Below are 18,663 nucleotides of genomic sequence, written 5' to 3' on the forward strand. Positions count from 1 at the left end.
GGAGACGCCAAATATGTCCCAAAGAGCTCAGGCCCTGTTACTGTCCCTCCTAGGTGCCAGCCCACACAGGCGGGCTTTTCTGCCCACCATCCCCAGGTCGGCCTGGCCATAGAGGGTCTGGGCTGGGGCTTCTCACCTTGGAGAAGTCAGGCAGCAAAACTCGTGCCATTATGCTCTGCTTGGGGTGGAGGGTGTTCAAATAAAAATGCCTGTTGGAATATCTCAGAGCCATATAGCTACCTGTGAACACTGTTATTTTAAACCCAGAATAGAGCTGTGGTCTGAAAGATAAAAGACCCCACAGCAGGGTTTTGGAGACACTCGATGGGAAAAAATTAAGCAAGGCTCTTTGTAATTGCATGTTACAGAACAAGCTCAATTGCACGGGCTCACGCAGCGGCCTTAGAATGTCCTCTTCCCCGGCACAGACATGTGCAGACTTGGCCTCTCCTGCAGCCCCTGCCAGCCCCTATGTGCTCTGTCCCTACTCACCCAGGGGCCCCCACCACATCCCAGGCTCTGCCGCATGCACTCGGTCCCCTCTCCCCAGCTCCCTCTCCCTGCGTCTGCCTGCTTAATTTCTATCCCACTGGCCAGACTCAGACTGAGGTTCTCCCTAGGCTGTTTGTATAAAAAAAAAAAAAAAAAACCTTCAGAAACCAACTGGAATTTCAGTCTTGGCTTTGCCACTCACTAGCTGGGTGATCTTAACGACGTGGTTGGGAGATCCCAGTTCTGCTGGCTGCATGGCCTTGAGCAAGTTACCTAGCCTCTCTGTGCCTCCACCGTGCTGTCTGTAAAACGGAGATAAGAGCACCCATGAGTTGCACCGGGTATAGTTGTGAAGATTAAGTCAAGGAGATAAAGGTGGGTGTAGGCTATCTTAGTGATGGAACAGCGCTCCCCCATCCTACCTCCGACAGCAGCCCCTCCCATTACAGCATCTCCCACTGGGCAGCTCTGGCCCAGCTCACAGTCTGCTTCCTGCTCTGGATTTTTTACCTTGCAAGTGAATTCATTATCCAGCTGCTGTTTTGTTAGTGCATCTCTTGCTTCCATCATGAATTGTCTCTGGACGGAATCTCTCTCCTGATCTCCTGCAGAGCGATGCATCTGCTAACTGGATGTGAAGTGCCCTCCCTGACACAAGGGCCCTCATGGTGCTCCTGGCTGCCCTCCTCTCCGGCCTTACTGAATTGTTCACCTACTTAAACAATTGCCTCTTCAGAGACCCAAGTCCATGTAAGTGTGGTCCCTGCGGCCTGGTACCACCCCCACCCCTTCTCTGCCTGGGGAACTCCTATTCATTCGGAGTCGGGCCAATTGTCCTCCTCTTGGAAATCCTTCCCAGCTTCAGGGCTCTGCCCTTTACCCCCACTGCCCTAGGTCAATGATTGCCCTCTCTGAACTGTGACCACCTCCAGGAAGTAGGCTCGCGTCTCCAGGGTCCTATACATAGCAGGAGCCGGGGCACTTCTAAGGTAAGGTCTTTGTCGATGGGTCAGTCTGATTGAGCTGTGTGTGCAGAGGATCTGAATTCCGACAGACGTGACCACTTCCTGCATGAGTCTTGGTTTGCCACTCTGCAAAATGGCCATACCCCCTTCCCCACAGCTGCCGAGGGCTGGGCTCCAGGTGTCCAGCAGCACCGAGCTGACACCCAGGAGACTCAGTGAGTCCTGGCACCCCTTCCTGATCTGCTCAGGCTTCCTGCCTTCGTTTTGGGTGTGGTCAGCCCCAACCTCATTTTTGTTGATTTTGTTAAGATATAAAAACCTTCATTATTAACTGGCTTAGAGATCCTAAATCATCCTTTTAAGTGTGAAAAAAAAAATTCTTATTGGTTGTTAGACACACCAGTGACTTTCTTGGTTGCTATGGTGATTCTCTGACACCCCCTCTTGCAGATTGAAAATGCCTCACATTTCTAAGTCTGGCTGCCCCCAACAAACAGTGACTTCTCGCCCAGCAATTCCCACCCCAAAGCAGGAAGGAGGGCCTGGCAGTTTCCCGGGGTTGCAGCTGCGGCCTCAGCTGTCAGAAGTGAATCTGACTTTCCTGTGTCAGAGCCTGGGTCATGCATGGAGATGACCCCATATACACTTCTCTGCTTAGCTGTGCAGTTTTGACAGAGATAGTATGCAAAGCCAAAGAGCCCGAGCTACTTGTCCAGGACGCCTGCTCCTTTCAGAGGAAAATAACTGTCTTCCTACTCAAGGTCGATTTCTCCAAATTAACTCTATGTCAGCAAAACTGCATGAAATTCACTGGCACCCTGTGGCTTCGCATCTCACTCGCTCACACGCATGTGCTCTCTCTCCCTACATACCTGTGGTAACTATGGAGCTAGTCCTCAAGGTGGAATGTTACTCTTGTGATAAAGATGCTCTCTTTCCCTCTTTTCCACCTTCCTCCCGTTCCCATGAGTCCTCCACACAGGTTCGTTTCTTTAAAGGTTTATTTCTGGCGAATAAAAAAAAAAAATAACTTATGTGGTTAGATAAATTAATGTATGTGAATAGACATGACACAAGGCAGAGATGGGTGTTCCTGTTTTCTTCTGGATCTTGCAGGCTGGTGAGAGGCCACTGAATGAGACCGAGCCTCATGTTTTGTGGGATGAAGAGATGCTGACAAAGTGACTCAGGTACATTGATGCTCCCTGGAGGGCTGGGAGGTGGGCTCAGAGGAAGGCCGAATCCAAACCGCTTTTATTGAAAAGAAATAACTCTTCTCTGTAGCATTTGAAAAAAATCAATCAGCCGAAGCTCTGTACACACTCATCTGTAATGACCATAAACATAACATACCAAGCACAGGCTCAGAAATATGGAGCAGTAGACTCAGGACATTTTCAACATGGTACTTGGGGACGCCTTCGGGAGAGATACCTTCCCCAGCAGAGGTCACCTCTGGAGGTCAGCACTGTGGCGAGATGGGACCGGAGCCACTACTCGCATAGCTGTCAAGATCTTGGGCTTTCTGAACTCTGTCTGGGGACCACTGCCCTTTAGCCTGAGGCGAACATCTCCAAATTTCTAGCAGCCAGCCCCTTGCTCAACAGATGGTACCTTTCCTCCAGGAATCTGAGAACGGAACATGCTGATAGTCTGTGCTGGGGTCTTAAGGCCAGAATCCCAGAGGCCTTTCCAGGGCCCCGAACCTCAGAGCTGAGAGGGAAGATTCTGGGAACTACCTGCCAGGGAGGAAACCAAGGCTCCTCAGGGAGAGACCTGTGAGTTCCCCAGGAGCAGAGACCATGGCGTGCTCACCACTTTTCCCTGTGTCTGGTTCCTTCATGAGGTTTTGGCCTTGGGATCACTTTGGAGGTGGGGTTTACTCTCTTAGGTTATGGTGAATTTTGGTTACAATTTTTTGATAAACTAGGAACAGGCTTTAGTTGCCTGTAAAAGCATTAAGCCAGAAAGCAAGCAGGTGAGACTCAGGAGCAGCTGAAAAGGTTTTCCCTGATAAAAGTATGTGCCGGCGAGGCTACAGGCAGCTCATTTCTTAAGGCCCATGCACAGACTGCAGGCTGGGCAGCTGCCTCAGCAGCCGAGCTGGAGGGGCTGCAATGACGCTGTAGGGCCCATGAGGAATCAAGGTATCTGCCTACATAGGAGGCCGGGGCCAGAGCTGGCTGGATACTGGCAAAGTTTAAACAAGTGCTATTCATTTAACCAAACATGACCTTAGCATCTCTATCTAAAGACTTCTGAAAGGCAGAACCAAGTAAAATCCAAACTTCCAAATCACCAGGCCATTCTGAAATCAAGTTCAGGTTCCCCTCTTGGCTATCAGAAACAGCAATTTCTGGCTGATAAAAGATTAGCCCAATGATTCAAAGCCTAGTTCGTTGCCCTCAAGGAGTAGAGGAGTGTGAAGAGAGACATATCAACACACCTGCTCCCGCTTCACACAGACATACACTTCTGTGCTCCAAACCTGGCGTTTTTACCCTGACACATAACTTCAGTTATGTGATAATAAGTAACACCTCTACCTAGATGCTCTGAAAGTTCACACTCCCAGTTGAACTCATGCCTGTGTTATTTTCCTTTGAACAACCAGAAGGACCCTGCGGTAGTGCCTATTACATAATGTCCAAAGCTTTGTCCTTCAACCATCTTACGAAATGAGAAGCCACCACGCCAGCCACGAGGCCGTTCACATACACATAAACAGGGTGGGTGAAGAAGGGACAGATGAGAAACTGGAACCACACCAGGTGATAACTGAGAACCAGACTCCCCAGAGCTCCCAGCACTGGACAACTCCAGAAAGGAGAGTATTTATATAGCTGCTACAAAAATAAACTTTCTTCAGTGGCTGCATTTAGAGTTGTAAAGGACAGGCCTTTCCATTTGGTTCGTCTCCGGAGGTTTTTCTAGTATCAAATGCAGTAAAGGTTTTAAGCAACTCTGAGGCAGGGTGGAAGAACTCACTGCCTGCTCCTGCCTCAGTCCTGGGATTCCAGGATGTGACGGGGACAGGTGGAAGAGGGGCAGCTGTCCGGCACACAGCAGAGGAACAGATGGTGGGGTGAGCTGGGCCACAGAGGGGGTTCCCAGAGTCCTGTTACAGGAGGCCATTAACACATCGTGACCCTGAGCATTGGGGTCTGAATCCTGAGTACCTCTGGAAGCTCCTGTGCCCCTCCGCTCAGTGTCCAGCCAGGGTAGCCGAGAGGTGCTGATCAGCCCTCCTCAGAGGATGAGCTGAGGGCATGCTGGCTTTCCCCCAAGATGCTCGGGCTCCAGCAGCTCCCCTCCTCTCCAGAACTGGTGTCCACACACTCAGTGCCCTACAGACTCACTTGCTTTTCCTTTTCAAAATAAATTCCAGTATGCGCAGCACTTAAAACTATCTTAGGAATATGGGAAGCTGTCAAAAGTTTAATGGTATGTTTTTAAACCATGACATGGGCTAGGGTTGAAAGATCATCAAGCAAGGCCAAAGGATGACATCTTTGGAGGACCAAAGGAGCAATTTCCCTCCCTTGGTGGCACTCTGAAACGACAGCGTGGATGGAGTACGAGACACGATGGCATACGAAGGGTGAGTGCCTTTAACGTTACCGGTTTTGAAAATCATGTACTTCCGTTCACTTTCATCTCCCCCACTACGAATTTTTTCAGACATTCTTGCTACCTGGCATTAGACTCTGTCCCACAAGCCATTCATCTTTGATGCACTGCCTTGGCTAACGGCTCAGATCAAGGGTAAATTCAAGGTCCGCAGGTGCCCTTCCCCAGGGAGGACTCTGAAAAGGGGGAAGAAACGAGGGACAAAATAGGAAATTCTGGGAGCGCGGCATCCAGAAGATGGACTCTGAAAAAATCTGGTATCTTCAGTTATGTGATAATAAGTAACACTACCTTGTTAAAGGTTCACATTGATTTTAGGATGCATGTAGATTTTATAGATATTAAGACTGAGGAAAAAAAAGGCGTCTTGGGTTGGAGGACAGGGGACAGGTTTGTAAGCAGATGCCTTCCAATCTGGACTTGTGACCACTCTGAAGGCATAAAACCTGTGTGGGACCTAAAGATGATGAGTCACTGAGGAAGCTCTTATTTGTCAGAGTCTCCACCCTGGACACGGAGGAGATGGGCGTTGCACTGACTGTCAACTGGGAGACGTGGGTTTGTGTGGATGAATCTGTACGAACTGAAACAGCCTCTGCAGAGTACAGAGCCCACATATTTTATTACAGCCCCTGCTCACCATGCCCTGACGGCCTCCCACAACTCTGCCCTTTGGAGTATGGAGGAAAAAAAATCATCGTTCAGTTTTCTGGGCCACAAGAGAAAGATGGGTCTAGGCTGTACAAGGAGCTTACACACGGAGGCAAGAAAGCGTGCAAACAGGAGCAGGAATTTTTTGCCCCCTGGGTGAGCCAGTGCCGAAGACGTGGAAGGAGGACCTGAGTCACCCTCCCAGAGTCCACATGGGTTTGTGTTTCTGGCTTTTATTAACCATGTCCAACTCCAGCTTCCGTCTCCTCCTGAGAGGAAGAAGAATATTCGATGACATCAATGATTGCCTCGGAGCCATTATTTTTTTCCCTATTATGGTATCACAGAGAGGTCCAGGAGCAGGCCTAAGAGAAGGACCAACAAAAGCCCAAGTGTCTGAGAAGGACGTAATACTGACTTTTCTTCATTGGTAACAGTCCACGAAACGTGCACCCCTCTCTCCTGAGACACAGTGAGGCACGAGGGGACGCGGCGGAGGAGCTGTGGGTAGGACATTGTACCGTGTGACATCACGATCATGCAGCTGGTGCCGATGGGACAGATGTGAGAACAAGCACGCAGGGCCCCAGGTTCGCCCCGGGGAAGGTGGGCGGTTTCCAGGTAAGTGCCCAGCGTCTCGAGAGCACTGAGTGTCCAGTTCAGGCAGGGCCATCCCCTGGGGCTCGCCATCTTGGCTTGCACCCTAGCCCTCATCTTCCCTCAGCTCAGTAGGTAAAAACTTATACTGCTGCTGGCGGATCTGGGCGAGTTTTTTCCTTGCTTCTTCCAGTTCTCGCTCTTTCTTTAGCATTTCTTCCTGGGCGGCGATGATCTAGAAAGCAAACAATAAGCTGGATGGACCTAACGCTTCCTAGAAAACCCTCCCGCCCCACTGCTCACGGGGGTTACCAAGGCTCCTGCAACCGTGGGGCACAGCAGGACATCAGGCACAGCATTCTTAGCTCTGGAGACCAGCCTCTGTCACTGTTTGGGTTTTGAGACTAATGACCCAGCTGAGCCATGAAAACAAGCCTGTGATTTAACAGCAAACGTCTGCTGCAGCCCTACTATGTCCCAGGCTCTGGTGTGAACACTCCACATGGACAGTCCCTTCACTGACGTGGCTGCCCTGTGAAGCATGCCCAGTAAGAAATCTGAAGCTGAGAGGTGGAGGTCGACTTCTCTGGAATCACCCAGCTAGTGGAGGAGGACCTGGTCCAGGTATGGGAAAGCTAAAGCCGAGCCCTGGCCCACCAGACGGCCCTCACATGCTTATTTCATGCTTTGAAGGCGTGATCTGAGGAAGACTTGCTTATAGGTATTGTGTGAACAGGGTAAGCTGTGTTCGAAAAAGCCAAGTTAGTTCCTTTTCTGGCTTTTTGGAGCCTTTATCAGGGTGGGGTTATTGAGTGAGTGCAGCCCTCTCCAGCCTTATTTGCTCAGAGACCTTTCACTGTGAAACTTCTCATGGCATTAGCGCATGGAGAAACACATTCCGGTAAAAATACATGCAGTGCACAGCCAAACACAGGGCGTGGTTCAGGAAGAGCTAAGGCAGGTATGAGGAAGGAGTAATCTTCAGCACTCCTGGAACGGATAAATACAGCAGTCCCCTACAATGGAGTTACAAGATGGACACATCAGAAAGTACAAGCCTGACTTCCTGGAGCTGTCTCCTTACTCCCATGCATGAGAATGCCATCCTGCCTAAGTCTGACTCCTACCTGCTGGTATGAAAGCTCTGGTAGAATATTATTACTGTCCTCCACTTTTGTTCTTCCTCTTTTCTGTGATAGAATCCTTGTTTTTTTTTCTAGGCCAATAGTACTCAAAAGAAAAGACTCCATTGCCCAGCCTCCCGTGCAGCTGGGTTGGCCATGTGACTAAGTGTGGACCAATGGTATGTGAGACGGAGGAACGCCTGCAGCTTAGGGTCACGTCCTCCCTCCTTTCCCTCTTCCTGCCGGACAGAAAGCTGAGGGGGCTACTGAGCCCATGTGGGCCACTTGGTCACATCTCTGGGGTGGTCAAAGAGCAAGGCAGATGGATCTGGTCCTCAGAGAGGAAGGAAACACCACACCGTCTCTGCTACACGAGGAAGGAATAAACTTTCACTGTGAAGTCACCGTTCTTTTGCCTCGCTGTTAGGACCCAACAGCTGTCTCGGGAAGTAAACATTGTTCATGATTTAATCACAAACCTGAGCAATGCCCCCCACAAACTTGGTTTTCACTACAACGTCGTCATCATCAGCTTTGCCAAAGGCTGCCTTCTGGGCTGCACGGACAAGATTGTCTGAGGCTCTTTTCACAGCATTTCCTGCCGCCTGGAGAGTGAACAAAAAACACACATTATCTCATTAGCAACAGCCATTTGGGCCTGGCCAGGACAGACGTGAAGGTACAGTTTGTGAGACCACAAGTCAATCTATTACCCAATTATAACACCAACTTCTCTAGCCAGCAAGTACCCATCTGTCTGTCCATCCATCCATGGATTCTGCCAACACTGGCACCTACCTAATCACTCACAGATGAATGAGACAAAGTGCCTGGCCCCCAGGGAACATGCATTTTTGAGAAGAATTACAATTATGTAAATATTTTATAAATGATCCCAGCAATGTGATATATGTTTTAACAGGAGCCTGCCTGAGTTCTGCCTACTGGGTCTGAAAACCCCCTCCCCAGCCTCCATCTCATTAAGCACATACTTGAGGACTTGGCTCAGACATCACTTCCGCCTGCCTGCCTTAGCTCTACCACACCCTACCCCTCTGGGTGCCTGGACTGTGCTGTACCAGCCTCTTTGCACACTTGAGGCTGGCTGTCCCCTCCTGGACAGTCAGCAAGTTGAGAGCAGAGGCAGTGACTGGAGTCCCTGCATCCATAGGAGTGGCACTGTGGCTGTCCACTGTTGGTGCTCACGGAGGTTTTTTGAAGGAATGAAGGGCTAACCGTGTGGAAGGGTTGGGGGCTTCACAGTAACTAGGGCTTTTTGCATTTACTTTTAGGGTCTCAGCTGGGCTTTCCACCACCAACTCTAAAATGGAGCAATCAACCGCTAGAGACAGGTACGGAAGAGCCTTTCTGTCTTCCTTTGATCTTCCTTAAGGGCTGCTGCCTGTATTGGCTTATTCTTAATGCTCAGGAAGTATGTCCCCAGGGATGTGTTCTCCCCCAGCTTAGGTTTGGAATTTTCTTCTCAAGGTGGTTAAGGCTTTATTAAACCTCTTGTATGCTTGTCCAGTTCCGACTCAGAGTCGAAGGCTTGTGCTTGAGGGTTTGCCAACAGAAAGTTGGGAGTTCTTTTACTGCCTCATCTGGTCTGTAAGCTGAAGTGACCAATGCAAACTATGAAGGCTCGCACGGGACGGGAAGGGAACCAACACTTGACAAGTAATGGCAGTGTGCTTAGTCGCTAAAGGGTTTATGAGGTCAGAAATCTTTAGCCCACTTTTCTGATGTGAAACCAAGAAACCTGTCCAAGATTTTGCCACTAGCAAGTTTTACAGCTGGGATCTGCACATAGGTCCATCCAGCCCCAGCGAACTCCTGAGACATTTATAAGGGGCTCAAATACGACACTGCAGCATCCAGTTAAATCGGTAAAGATGGGAATAAGTGACGCTGCATTCCATCTGCGTAAATCCTTAGGACGTCAACAAAGCACTTATATATCCATTCTCCTATTCAGCCCTTTAAGAGTCAGCATGGATATCTCTATCCCCATTTTACAGATACAGCCACTAAGACCTGAAAAGTTTTGAGTGATTTACAGAAGATGGTGCACCTAATAAATGGCAGAAGCAGAACTTGAAACCAGGTGTCTCTTAACTCGTGTCCCCCAGACCCAGAAATCACATATTCACAAACACACAGCTCTTCAGTTTTTCTCTGGGTTTATCCCAGGCATCATAAAGATGAGGGTGGTGGGTCAGACGGGGACTCGTGAGGGCCAAACACCAGGATCGCCTTTAGGCCTTTCACAGTACAAGAGTTCTGAGCTTTGGTAGAATCGTTCCAACATTTCTAGAATCGTTCCAACATTTCTGCCATTTATGATTTGCTTCATGACCGATGTGAATGTACTTTGAGCAATACAGACAGACAATCTGCATTTTAACACTTATGATAAAAAATTTCAAAAATCGGAAACAACATGTCCAAAGTATAGGAAAATTCTAGCATAATCGGTTCATGTAATATCATGCAATCATTAAAAATGAGACTCATGAAGAATGAGCCAGCTAGCTTTGCATAGAGAAGTTAATGAAGCCTTATCTTCAGGTAAAAACTACATATGATAAAATGTTATGTGAAAGAAAGCAGAATATATCTTGCCATGATTACAACTGGACAAAATTATTTTGTATGTAGATAAAAACGAATAGAAACAATGATTAACATTTGACAGATGAAAATGTTGGGGCCATGCGATTTTTCTCATTTAAGCATTTCTTTCACTGTGTTTCAGATGTTTTTATAATTAAAACAATCAGGAAAATGTGTCAGCTCTGGGACGGACTTGACTGTCACCTTCGTAACATGTTCTCTGGGCTCTGGGCAACCTCAGCAACAGTCTCATATAATCGCAGTCCTGCTCCCTTCTGTAGCAGACACTGACTGAAGGGCCTCCTCCGAAGCAGGCACAGACACAGGTGTGGGATCTGCATCTCGGAGGCTCACAGCTTGCTCAGAGACCGACCTGATGTGAACCCGAGTGGTGTGGTGAGGGGCTCTCAAAGGACAGAGTGGGGGGTAAACTGCCCAAACCCTGGGAGTCAAGGAGGGCTTCCCCAGAACAAGGGACTTTCAACTTGAGTCACAAAGGATAAGTAGGGGGGTTTGCTGGGTTGGGCTGGTAGGGAGCAGGGCCCCAGGGCATGAGACCGGAAGGCACACGAAGAGGATGGCAGCTCGGTGGGGCGGCAGTGGCAGATGCATGGACGCACGCAGTAGAGGATGAGGCTGGAACGTGGATAGAACTGGCTGATGAAAGGCCTGGTGGGTCATGCCAAGGAAGTGAGGCTTGTCCCCTTTGGTGATACTTACCCGCTCCAACAGGAGTATTTTCCCACCAGCATCAGTGACCATTACCTGTAGCCGCCTCATGGCCTCTGAGTCCTGGTCGGCCTTCACCTTGCAGGCCACCAGCAGCTGAGCCGTGGAAGCGGCGACCTGCTTGGCAGATGAGATGAGCTTCTCCTCGCTGGCGTGTCCCTGAACGGAGGCATTGGCCGCCTCACAGAGACTGCTGGTCGCAGCCGCCACCATCCGGGCCTGGGGACAGTCAATAGAGAAGTGACCCAAGGCCCAAACCTCCCTCAGGGGACACAAAAGGCAAACTGGAAGGAGAGGGCAACTCACAGCAGAAATCAGCCCCTGTGACCACTGTCCGTCGTCTGCAGCGTTGGCAGGGATGGAGCCCACCTGGAGAGCGGATGGAGAAATCATCCATGAGTGCAGGCAGCCCCCGTGGCCTGCAGCCCTTCCTCCCACACCTGGTACCTCGCTTGGTGCCTCCCGACACCAGCACAGGCCTGAGAATGGAGCACCCTTTCTCACGTGGGACTCAGGCCATGCCAAGACTGCCCAGAACATCCTGGCAGGATTCACCACCAAGAGGCAACGGGAAATGCTAAGAATGACTCCATTTAGCTGCGGGGTACTGCGTTTCTAGGAAACTGCTCAGAAATGATGGCCTGGGGCTGTCTTTCTACACTTACTCCTCTGCTGAGCTTTCTCCATTTTAAATGTGGGAGCCATTACATGCACCTCCCTCTGGTTCAATGGAGAGCAGACCCTTGTCTTAAGGAAATACAGACCATTTTGTCAGGGGTGGAAGAGAAATAAAAGGCTGGAAGAAACATGGATATATCTCTGTTTCTATTTAGAAATCATGGCAACAAGTAGGACATTTTCTGTCCAGATCTAGAGGGAGAAACGACAGGAGGAAATTACCTTTATGCTTGTGGGACGCCCTTGGTGAGGTAAGAGAGAATATCTCAATTTGAATATGAAATTGGGGATGTGTCAGCAATGACAGGCACAATATCAGGGCTTGATGAATGTCAGGTAAAACTCCAAGGTCCTGTCTATAATCCCACAGTTCACCCAAGTCCGGATGAGCCTCCTTCACCAACTTTTTAAATGCTTGAACACCTAAGTTCCTTGGAGGACAGATAGGGACTCTGCCATATCCAAGTTAGATTCTTTAGTATCTAAGCAACATGTCGGACACATAGCCCTTTATCAATGTTGAAATAACCAGGACTTTTTTTTAAAGATAGGATGTTCTGTTCAATGACATATATTTGTGGTCTTTACATGTTGACCAGCCAGCAAGAACTTGCTGAGTACGGACGAGATGGGCAAGGTCCGCATTCCGTTGGCTCGACAGGGGCTTGACGGGCAGAACGGGGAGACCAGCTTGTGTGGCAGGTGGGGAGATGGACATGGGCCAGGGCTGAGTAACATATAACACAATGGTTTAGAAGGAGCAGTCAAGGTGTGTGGACTAGACTAAGACGTTGCTAAGCTCACAGGAGACTTCCTGGAACCTACAATAATCAGGCACAACCTTCCTGTCTACACTGCGCGTTCTTGGGCCAAAACACAGCTCACGTCCACCTATCTGCAGGCTGACAGCGAAGACCTTTTAATGTCGGACAGAAGTGCATGATAGCGATGGCGAACCCACAACCTGTCAGGTTTCCGTAGGGTCTCTCCATTCGAGAGGCTCTCTGAAAGCCAATGTGGATAGGAAGGTTCCATGTGTATGGACATTAACAAGACACACGGAACATTTTAAATCAGAAGACTGCTCCATAGCCAGCGTTACTAATGTACTAAAAATTCTCTGAATCCTTGAAAAACAATTATACTTTTTTATGCTGAAGTAGACAGAACGGGTGACTAGAGATGAAGTTTCAGATTTAAAATCTGCCTGGCCCTTTCACCAGCAGACTGAGCAAAGTGCTAACTGCAAAGCTGGACAGCATTCGGCTCGACAGTCCCATCGGCGCCCTTTGGAGCTGGCAAGTGGTATCATAAAGCTGCCCACCAGGAAAATAGGACAGTTTACATCTTTACACCGCCTCATGTACAGTGGGAATATAAATGTCTCATTCAGGCCCCAATCACTGCCTGGAATGGGAAGCTTTCCTTAACAAGAAGCAGATGAGAGGCCCAGAAGCCAAACCTCTTTCTCTGTTGGTCTGAATTCTACAGTTTTCAGTTGCTGAGCACAGAGAAGGGCAATCGGAGGAGGGAAGGTATCCCCTGTGTTTCCTCGGTCAGGACACAGGCTTGCAGCTCTTTTCCTGGGCCCGCAGAGGCTCTTCTTACCTGAGTGTCCCACACGTGGTCAGCGGCTTTACCCACCTTTCCTTGGGCCACCAGCTCCCTCTGGGCCGCTGAGGCCGATTTGACCAGGGCGCTTGTGGCAGCAGCAATGGATTTAGCAGCTTCCAAGATCTGTTCCTCAAAGTCCAGGGTCTCATCCGCTTGCTATAACCAAAAGAAAACAGCATCAAATGCAATTCATGTCAACAAATGGCTCTTTCTTCTAAACCACTTACTGCCGGGTCACCTGGCTTTTCACCTGCCTGCCTATCGTTTTTTGCTGACAAACCACACCTGAAATGGGACAGTTCCTTAACAAGCAGCAGACACGAGGTCCCCTGTGCCAGCTTCCAGGACTCTAAGTAAATTTGGTTGCGCCACCCTCAGGTCACAGTGTTGAAGATGTGGCTGGTACCTTTCAGGCATTAAGAGTTAATGGCCAGGCACAGCAATCCATTTGTGTGACACAATGCATATCACACAAATTTTATCCTTTGACCTAATTTTAAGTGTACTGTTTGGTAGCATTAGTACTAATACATCGACCCTGCTGTGGAACAGCAACAGGAGGACAGAAAGGTCAAGATGCCGCTCCACCTGCAGCCCCTCCCCCGCACACCAGAAGGAAAAAGCCGTTAGCTTGACATCCCACAGCAATTATGAAATCAGCAAATTCAAAGACAGACTCATTTTCTGCAACAGAATCTTTAAAGATATGCATTCAGTGTGAATAAAGTATACTCAAATGGTTTTAGCAACATCAATAACCAAAACTGAAATACATCAAAATAAAAAAAAGTAGATCATGGCACTCACTCTCTTCGAGAGCCTAAGCCTCAAAAATGAACCAAAAAAAAAAAAAAAGAAAGAAAGAAAGATGGCTATCAGTTCTGCCAAAGTCATCTTTTTCCTGGGTGAAAAAAAAAAACAAACCAAAACAGCACTGGCATTTCCTGAGCAACTGGCTGAGCAACAAGAGAGTTAGTTAGAGACCAAGCACAGATTGCCCAGTGGTGAAAAGGAAACCAGGGCAACACAACATCAAGGCGGAGCTTGTTCTGCCCCCTGGACACCCGAGGCACAGCTCCACCTTGGGAAGAATGCTGGGCACCATTGCGTAGGTGTTATCAGACCATGAAGCGCTGGTCTAAATTCACCACCATCTCCTTTGCTGCTAAAACAACTCAGGAAGTTGAAGAGAAGCTTTGGGGAAGTGGGACAAGTTTAAAGACTGTGGGCCCAGGCTGTACGGGTTGCAGCATCACAGTTTTGTGGGAGGTGGTCAGATTAGACCTCCAAGATCCCCTGCACGATAACATTCTCTGACTAAGTCAATCTAGTTAAGCTGACCTCAGGTCACACACTGTTGACGATGTGGCTGGTACCTTTCAGGCACTGAGAGATGATGGCCAGGCCCAGCAATACTTTGGTCTGTTTGGTAAAATATATGTAACACAAAACTTACCCTTTTATTCAATTTCAAGTGTACAACTCAGTGGCATTACAGATATTCACACTTTGTGCAACAGCAGTACATTTTTAACAGTGCCTGTCATGTACCAAGTATCTTGTACATGATACTTCTACATACACTGCCTTAATTCTCATCAAAAGAGAAAAATGATCCTATATTAGAATTATCTTTATCCTTATTATTATTTTTTTAGATGGAGTTTCACTCTTGTTGCCCAGGCTTACAGTGCAATGGTGCGATCTCGGCTCGCCACAACCTCCACCTCCCGGGTTCAAGCGATTCTCTTGCCTCAGCCTCCCCTGTAGCTGGGATTACAGGCATGCACCACCATACCCAGCTAATTGTATTTTTAGCAGAGATGGGGTTTGTCCCTGTTGGTTAGGCTGGTCTTGAACTCCTGACCTCAGGTGATCCACCCGCCTCAGCCTCCCAAGGTGCTGGGATTTCAGGTGTGAGCCACCGCATCTGGCCTATCTTTATCCTTATTTTTACAGTGAGAAATCCCCAGCTCAGGAAGGTAGATTATTGGGCCAAGGTCATGTGGCAGTATGAAGACTCTCAATCAGAATCTAAACCTAAATCTGACTCCAAAATGAGGCACTTTAGCCAAAGCCACCCCTTAAGGCATCAGTGGGGCATGATTTGTGCCAGGGGTTCAAAGTCAGCTGCTAATGCTCCCATGTAAGACATCCAACAGGAGGGATACAATTCCTCTCCAGCTCTCCATTCTTCATGGCCACATCTCAACCCACGGAAGGTGCTCATCTTTTTTTCTTTACAACCCGCATTATCAAAATAAAATTTCAACGCACTTCTAGTGGCTCTGAATGCAGGGAGCATTTCAGAAGTTCTGAGACAACCTTTGTGTTTCTTTCTTATTTCTGACCAAGTCTTGCTCTAAGAGTATTCAGACAGAAATGAATGCAATGCTACTGGGCTCATTTTTGATTAGTGGAGTACAGAATTCGGTGACTGAAATACAGAAATGATCCATTTTAAGACACTGACATGAAAGGAACTCTTGTATGAGGTCCAAAGAAAATTACAGTAGGCTCTAATTTAAATATATAAAAATGATATACATCTTAAAATATGTATTTTAATAACCTTGAGATGAAGCGCTTCTCTGGAAATTCATTCTGCCAAAGAATGTCAGGCACATAACAGATTAAAGCACTAGGGAAATCACAGGATTTTTGACTCCAAACTCATCTCACTTTGCAGATGAGGAAACGGAGGCTCGTGGGAGCTCTTCGTGGCGGTTCCTGAACTCTCCCATGCTCTTGCCTCATGTGGCCGCAGCTACACTATGGGTTCCACGCCCGAGCCCACAGAGTGAAATACTCTGTTAGATTTCTGATTTCCCAAATTTTAAGATTTTCAAAAATGAAATTTCCTTAAAATTAAATGCTAAGTCTTTAGCAAGGGTAGATCTGATAGGATCATCTCATCACAACTGATTTTAAGAGCCTCTTCCACATCTTCCGCTGCCTGGGAATTTTTTTTTTTTTTTAACACATGCTTGAAATAGATATTCAACTGGGAAATATTTTTGACACCCACAGATTTTTCTGGTAATGGCAACTGTTATAATGCACTTTGATGAATTTTTATTTTTCTTTCCACAACATGTCTATGCTTTAAAACAGACATGGCAGAAGGCCTTGTCTCTGGGAGACATTTGCTCTGATTAGAGAGTATTTGAGATTCTCCTGAGAAAGGCTGACTGGGATGGGAACAGGGATGGGGGGGCTAATGTTAGATGCTACAGTTTGGGCGGAGTACCCTGATGAGACCTGCCTTCTGACTCCTCGGTCCCTATTTTCCTGTATACCAGGTTTATGACTTAAGACAGACTGTACACCCTATCTTTACTGCTGAAATCAGACACCAACGCTTAATGTTTCCTCATACCATACAACTTCTAGCCTTAGAGAAAACGGGATCTCCCCAAGCCAAGGAGACTTGGTGAAAAACCCAGATGCCCCCTCAGTTCCAGCTCCCACCAGCATGCAGAATAGAACAGGGGAGAAGGTAGGAGGGACACACACTTAACCACATCACAATGAGGAGGGAAACAGAATTGGCTTGGTCTTCGAAGGAATTTCCTAAATAAAAGAATCACAATTAAAATGCACAATTTGTGAATGGAATAGTCCCCACGGCAGCTGAGACACTAGGGAGACTAAGAAGAGCAACAGGGCACGCAGTGACTCCAGGGAAGGATCTGGAGGGTGGGCCCTCACAGGGAGCTCTCGTTCCCACCTCTTCACCAGAGAGGCTCAGCTGGTTGGTGTCTTAAGATCCTCTTTAGCTGAGATGTTACTGACCTGACCAGGGTGAGTCAGATCTGTCCCTGAGGTTTACAGGGGGTATAATGGAATCCTCACTGCTGGGTTTTTCATTCTTTCAACAATCGAATCCTGTAAAGACCCGCTAAAATAATCTTTTAAGATTATGACTAATCCTGTGCATGTGGCTATTTATATTTCTTTGTAATTACTGGCCTCAAGCTAAAGCAAGGAACTTAATACTTTAATTAAACAGGATAAACTGAGAGTCTTTAGCCGTAAAAAGAATGAGATCCTGCCATTTGTAACCACATAGACAGAACTGAAGATCATTATGTTGAGTGAAATAAGCCAGGCAAAGAAAGACAAATATCGCGTATTCCCACTTATTTGTGGGATCTAAAAATCAAAACAATTGAACTCTTGGACAGAGAGAGTAGAAGGATGGTTCCCAGAGGCTGGGGAGGGCAGTGAGGGGTTGTGGGGGAAGGGGAGGTGGGGATGGTTCATGGGTACAAAAAAAATAGAATGAATAAGACGTATTATTTGACAGCACAACAGGGTGACTATGGTCAAAAACTTAATTGCACATTTAAAAATAACTAGAATACTGTAATAGGATTATTTGTAACACAAAGGGTAAATGCTTGAGGGGATGGATACCCCAGTCTCCATGATGTGGTTACTTCACATTGCATGCCTGATATAGTTTGGCTCTGTCCCCACATAAATCGTATCTTGAATTGTAGCTCCCACAATCCCCACCAGTCATGGGAGGGACCTGGTGGGAAGTAACTGAATCATGGGGGCAGATCTTCCCTGTGCTGTTCTCGTGATAGTGACTAAATCTCATGACATCTGTTGGGAGTTCCCCTACACAAGCCCTTTTGCCTGCTGCCATGGAAGACATGTCTTGCTTCCCCTTCACTCTGCGCCATGACTGTGAGGCCTCCCTGCCATGTGGAACTGTGAGCCAATTAAACCTTTCCTTTATGTATCTCCCCGTCCTGGGTATGTCTATACAGGCAGTGTGAGAACAGGCTAATACAATGCCTGTATCGAAATATCTCATGTGTCCCATAAATATATATACCTGCTTCGTAACTTCAAAAACTAAACATAGGCCGGGCGCGGTGGCTCAAGCCTGTAATCCCAGCACTTTGGGAGGCCGAGGCGGGTGGATCACGAGGTCAAGAGATCGAGACCATCCTGGTCAACATGGTGAAACCCCCGTCTCTACTAAAAATACAAAAAATTAGCTGGGCATGGTGGCACGTGCCTATAATCCCAGCTACTCAGGAGGCTGAGGCAGGAGAATTGCCTGAACCCAGGAGGCGGAGGTTGCGGTGAGCCGAGATCACGCCATTGCACTCCAGCCTGGGTAACAAGAGCGAAACTCCGTCTCAAAAAAAAAAAAAAAAAAAAAAAACTAAACATAAAAAAATTGTAAAAGAAAAATAAATGGATAGCCCTTGCTGCAGAATCACCTGAGGATCTGGTTAAAGATGCAGATGCTGCTTTGGCAGGTCTGGGGTTGGAGCCAGAAATCTGTATTTCTTACAGACGTGGTTACACGCTACTCTGCAGGAAATGGTAGCCTGGACTCGGGAAAACAAACACATACCAGTTAACTTAATCCTACCAGCCTGTGAGCCCCTCCGAGGCAAGACTGTGTCTCTGTAGCACAAAATCGGGCAGAGGAGCCCATATGACGACCAACATTTGCTGAATGAATATATCCATTTAAAATGAGTTTCCCAAGTTTAGCCAGAGCACACCGCACAAAGTGGGAGAAAGAGAAATGCAGAGTAAGC

The 18,663-nt window shown here is 47.8% G+C and overlaps 1 protein-coding gene across 9 annotated transcripts in view; it reads right to left on the reverse strand.

Annotated features, from left to right (window-relative positions):
• Window positions 1–2,444: 2,444 nt before the first annotated feature.
• Window positions 2,445–18,663, reverse strand: part of TLN2 (talin 2) — a 474,792-nt gene continuing 458,573 nt past the window's right edge. For 8 of the 9 annotated variants that reach the window (XM_074393531.1, XM_074393528.1, XM_074393524.1 and 5 more), the window contains 5 exons: window positions 13,124–13,249; window positions 11,108–11,170; window positions 10,793–11,020; window positions 7,939–8,064; window positions 2,445–6,570 (listed from right to left, as the gene is read on the reverse strand). In XM_074393531.1, coding sequence (XP_074249632.1) covers window positions 6,442–6,570; window positions 7,939–8,064; window positions 10,793–11,020; window positions 11,108–11,170; window positions 13,124–13,249 — 672 coding nt within the window. In that variant the 3' untranslated portion in view covers window positions 2,445–6,441. The remainder of the gene's footprint in view (window positions 6,571–7,938; window positions 8,065–10,792; window positions 11,021–11,107; window positions 11,171–13,123; window positions 13,250–18,663) is intronic. The other variant, XM_039468905.2, reaches the window with a different exon arrangement.

This window comes from Saimiri boliviensis, chromosome 2, assembly GCF_048565385.1.
Source record: "Saimiri boliviensis isolate mSaiBol1 chromosome 2, mSaiBol1.pri, whole genome shotgun sequence".
Classification (NCBI taxonomy): domain Eukaryota; kingdom Metazoa; phylum Chordata; class Mammalia; order Primates; family Cebidae; genus Saimiri; species Saimiri boliviensis.